The 5,203-nt window shown below is 34.3% G+C and overlaps 1 protein-coding gene across 1 annotated transcript; it reads left to right on the plus strand.

Annotated features, from left to right (window-relative positions):
• The first annotated feature begins 221 nt into the window (after nt 1–221).
• On the plus strand, nt 222–833 carry LOC127123187 (transcription factor GTE12-like). Its single transcript, XM_051053435.1, has one exon. The coding sequence runs from the start codon at nt 222–224 to the stop codon at nt 831–833; it is 612 nt and encodes a 203-aa protein (XP_050909392.1).
• The last annotated feature ends 4,370 nt before the right edge of the window (nt 834–5,203 follow it).

Consider the following 5,203-nt stretch of genomic DNA (forward strand, 5'->3'; position numbering starts at 1 on the left):
ACACACAACCTCGTAAAAGACTTATCATCAAGCTCAGTTATACTCCTGGTTTATGAAAACGCGATTCAGATTCTTGTGCCACAGATGAAAACAAGAGAAGGAAGATTCAAGATTCTGTAAAACCAACTGTATCCTGTTATTGGGTTGATTCAAATTATCAAACCAAATCAACAGCTTTGTCTCAACCAAAGAATAATGGCAATGTTGTTGAAAACAAGAAGATGATCAAGAACCAAGTTTCCAACACAATACCTTTGTCTCAACCAAAGGATAATGACAATGTTGTTGAAGACAAGAAGATGATCAAGAACCAAGTTTCCAAAACAACACCTTTGTCTCAACCAAAGGATAATGACAATGTTGTTGAAGACAAGAAGATGATCAATAACCAAGTTTCCAAAACAACACCTTTGTCTCAACCAAAGGATAACATGAAGGATTCAACAACAAGAGGTGAAGAATGTGGGTTGAAGAAAGCGATGGAGTGTGTTAAGAGGAGGCAATGTTGGTTGATATTGAAGAGGATGTTGGTAGATAGAGATGGTTGGGATTTGAAAGATCCTCCAAAAATAGCAAAGTCTGATAAGTGTAAGACAAAGGCAATAGGTTTGAAGGAAATAGAGAGAAAAATGAGGTTGTATGCAACAGAGGACGAGTTTGCTAGCGACATGAGGCTTGTGTTCTCTAATGCAATGGTAACGTATCCTCCAAGGAATCATATTTACCAAATTGCAAAAAAGTTTAGTGACACTTTTGAACACAAATGGAAGTCATTGAAGAATATGTGGGAACTTGAGGATACAAAAAGAAGCAACACTCACAAGAGATACTAAAGAGTGCAACATGTTGTGTTCTTATAGAAACTGTTCTCAAGTTATAAACTGTTAGCACCAATGTGTTTTAAAATTGTCAATGAATATGTAGTATATATGGTCAATTATTCTTTATTCTTGTGTTTGTAAATTCTGCATAACGAGTAATAAAATATGTGTAGTTTCTGAATCTTTTAAAATTTGATTATTCTGTATCTGTCATGAATGTTAGTTGTTACTATTTTGTTAGTGGATTTGAATGAAGGATGCTTAATTAAATGATAGATTATGACATTACATCTTTTGGTAAATGTTTCATCTCGATGCGATAGCAACTCTAAGCTGCAGCATTCTGTGCTTGTTGTTGAACAATATGTATAATTTTTTAACCATTTACTCAAGTGATAAGTCTTGGTTAACTCATGATGATACGTTAAAATTGAAAATTAACTCTGCAAGGATATCACTTTATTAGTTATGTTTAGTAATATTACTCAACCTCAATAACTCCGGCATAAATTCTTGCGAATGTTTTTAAAGTATATTAATTTTTAACTAGGTTTTAGATTGTTTGCACTTGAGATATAGAGCGGAACTAAAATTGTGCCGTTTAATACACTCTACGGAAACTCGCACATTAAATAAATTAGATAGACTCGACTTAATTATTAACGAATTGTGAGACGTGTATCTAATTTTAGTTTGTGTTAGTATATAGATAACCAGAGATTATCGTAATCCTTAGCAAAATAATAAATAATTATATTTTTGTTTAAAAGTTAAAAAATTACAATATTAAAATTCAAATTTCTTAAAAGTTTTAACAAATTAATTATCTTTGACAATTTTTTCCATTTGTGGAACAAGAATGAGAGACGTAGGTCTTGGTGTTGACCATGCTTCTAGCTCTGGTACCAAGTCTAAGATCGGACCGGATCGAACCGAGACGGTCTAACAAACAACGACATTGGGCATACATGTGTAATATTTCATGGATTTGTTTTCTCACCCAACCATAAAATTACACACCCTTGGGCCCAACCCAACTGTTCAACTTGGAATATAACATTATTAAAGTGTGTTCTTCCTCTTATGTGGGACTTTAATGAAATTTTTCAAATTCACCATCGTACACACTAGCTCATACTTGTGCTCATTTATTTCCAAGTTAGTGCGACTAACTTTTTCCAATTCCTTATTAACCTATTAATTTCCAACAATCCCCTCACTTGCAATAGTCGTGGTACTATCGTAGTGGATCAACATAGTTGGCACAAGTTTTTCTAATAAAGGGATGTCAGCTAGGAAACATCTTAACCAACTTGTTTTTTTCACTAACAGACGTTAATGCTATCATCTTAAACTCCATCTTGGATTGACCTAAGATAGACTGTTACTTTGATAACCAAGATACAACTCCTCCAACTATATTGAATATATAGCCACAAATTGCTTTGAAATCATCTGATAAGGTATTTCAATCTACATCATTGTATCCTTCAAGTACAACAAGAAATATCTGATAATGTAAACCGAGATTCATGGTTCTTTTAAGGTACAACATCACTCTCTCAATAGATTACAAATTCTCATTACTCGGTCTACTATATAAACATGCACAACAATTCTACGACATGCAATGTCGTGTCTAGTACAATCAGTAGCATACCTAAGACGACCAATGATACTATCATATTCTGTTTCTGTGACACTATCACAAGTGTTCTTAAACAGTTTGACACTTAGATCATATGGTGTGCAAGAAGGTTTGCAGTCAAAGTAGTTATATTTCTATAAGATCATCTCTACATAATTAGATTGATCCAAATAAATTCCTTTTTCGGATCAAGTGATCTTGATTCGAACAATCATACTCGCTTATCTGAGGTCTTTCATTTCAAAGTTATTGCTTAAAGTTGATTTCACATTACTAATAGACGGTGTTTTATCCAAATATGAGTAGATCATCTACATAGAGACATATGATATTGCAAATGCGATTATCATATTTGTAATAAATGAATTTGGCATTTCATTCACCTTATACCCATTCGATATCATTAAGTTATCAAATTTTTCATGCCACTACACTTAGGAGCTTGTTTTAGACCATACAGAGACTTATCTAACTTACAAATCTTGTCTTCTTGATCATGAATTGCAAACCCTTCTGGCTGGTCCATATAGATTTCTTTTTCTAAGTCACCGTTTAAAAAAGTTTTTTTACATCCATTTGGTGTACTATTAAGTTATAAATAACAACAATTGAAATCAATACCCTAATGGATGTAATTCTAGTGACTGGAGAAAAATTATCAAGGACATCTATATTTTCTCTTTGCCTAAAACCTTTGGCTACAAGGAGAGCCTTGTAGTTATCAATGATTTTATCAGGTTTTAGTTTATTTTTCAAAACCCATTTACAGCCGATTGGTTTGCAACCAAGACACAAGTCTACTAAGTGTCAGGTCCTGCTAGATTCTAGAGAATCCATCTCATCGTTAATAGCTTCTTGAAACAAATATGCATCCAAAGATGACAAGACTTCTTTAAGATTTGTTGGATCTTCTTCTACTGTATAGGATGCATAATCGGACCCATAGTCTTTAGCAACTCTTACTTGTTTACTTCGTCGAAGTTTTGTCTCTACTTTGTCGTTGCTTTCGGTACTTCTTATCACATGAATAGGTTTTGATTTAGTGCCCCCACTATTTCTCTATTTGAAAGCAAATTTGTCTTTGTAGAATTCCATATCAATTAATTTTATGATAACTTTAGCATTTAGGTCATAACACCTATAGGCCTTAATATTTGTTGCATACCAAGTGAATACACATTCATATGCTCTACTAGTGAGTTTAACCCTCTTCGGATATGTGACTCTGAAATAAGCCAGACAACCCCAAGTTCTAAAGTAAGACAATTTTGCTTGTCTTTTCTTTAATATCTCATAAGGAGATATCTTATTTTTAGACTTGGGAAATAAGCCAGACAACCCCAACTTCTAAAGTAAGATAAGTTTGTTTCATGTTGTTTATAAAATTCATTAAATAAACTAGAATCATACTCATTTCCCATATCACTACGAAGTATCTTAATCTTCTTATTGATTTTCAATTTCATTCACATAAATTTTAAACATGACAAGTGCTTTGTAACACCCTAAACCCCGAAAACAATTTTAATGCATAATTTAATAAAATTGCAACCACAAAGGGTGTCACTCACATCAAACATATCATGCTTGGTAACACAAGTTATAAATTTCACATAAACACTTGTCATTGCATGCTCACCTTCACTTTGGGTATCATTGCAGTGGAATCATAATTAAAGCGATTAAAAATGATATTGCCCTCATACCTTTTAGTCTCAACTTCAACTTCCATAACAAATAAAGAGTTTAAATAAATCAGCTCAACAACCACATTAGTTATAATACTTCAACATAAACATGACATAAGAAATGAAAGAAAACGTTCCCAACCCGATGTTACGTGGTCAGAGCAAGACCCTACTAAAGAAAACGACAAACTATTAGAAGCCACTCCAAGATCTACCTTCCACTTACTTCAGCAATGCTACTCTTGAGTATTTGCATGATGCCCATGTAAATGCAACATTCAAACAAAAGGGGTGCAAATTCATTTCAATAATAAACGGTATATAATGAAGAATAGAGTACAACATCTACACAATCATGCACAATAATATGTCACATTCTCACACCTAAATCATAATCAACATCATACACGACAACATCTCCGTTATCATCAACATCATGCAAAACCGCATCTCAATTATTGTTAACGTCATATACAACAACATCTCATCCAACAACACATCAACAATAACCAATACAAATGCAATACTTATCCAATGTACTCAACCCCGACTCGACATGCATGTGGTACGAAATATGAACACTCATGTTCATCTCACTCCATGATCCCCACCATAGGATTGATTCCCTCTTGGAACCAGAGGATACCAAAATCACTACCATCACCATAGGTAACACTTCACTATTCCCCCATAATAGGAATTATCTACTTGCAGCCGATCCATCACAATGGGATCAAGGCTCACAAAAACTCATTACCATCAGCATAGGTAACACTTCGCTAATCCCCCATAATAGGAATTAGCTACTCGCATTCGATCCATCACCATAGGATTGAGACTTACCAAAACTAGACTGAAGCCTGTACACTAAAGGTTGATCCCATTGTAGTCACATGTAGTCACGGTGTTTGACCACACTAAAGGTTGGTATAGTGTTGCCGAGTCCATGGATCACAATGAGGGCATGCCGATGGGACAGTACAGAGTCGAAGTAGATAGAGGTTGGTGCGACTGCGGAAAGTTCCAATACTTTCGTACGCCCTGCT

This window comes from Lathyrus oleraceus, chromosome 2, assembly GCF_024323335.1.
Source record: "Lathyrus oleraceus cultivar Zhongwan6 chromosome 2, CAAS_Psat_ZW6_1.0, whole genome shotgun sequence".
Taxonomy (NCBI): domain Eukaryota; kingdom Viridiplantae; phylum Streptophyta; class Magnoliopsida; order Fabales; family Fabaceae; genus Lathyrus; species Lathyrus oleraceus.

Bases quoted from the DNA above. Each gene is read 5' to 3' on its own strand.
- LOC127123187 (XM_051053435.1), top strand. From the start codon at position 222: ATGATCAAGAACCAAGTTTCCAACACAATACCTTTGTCTCAACCAAAG.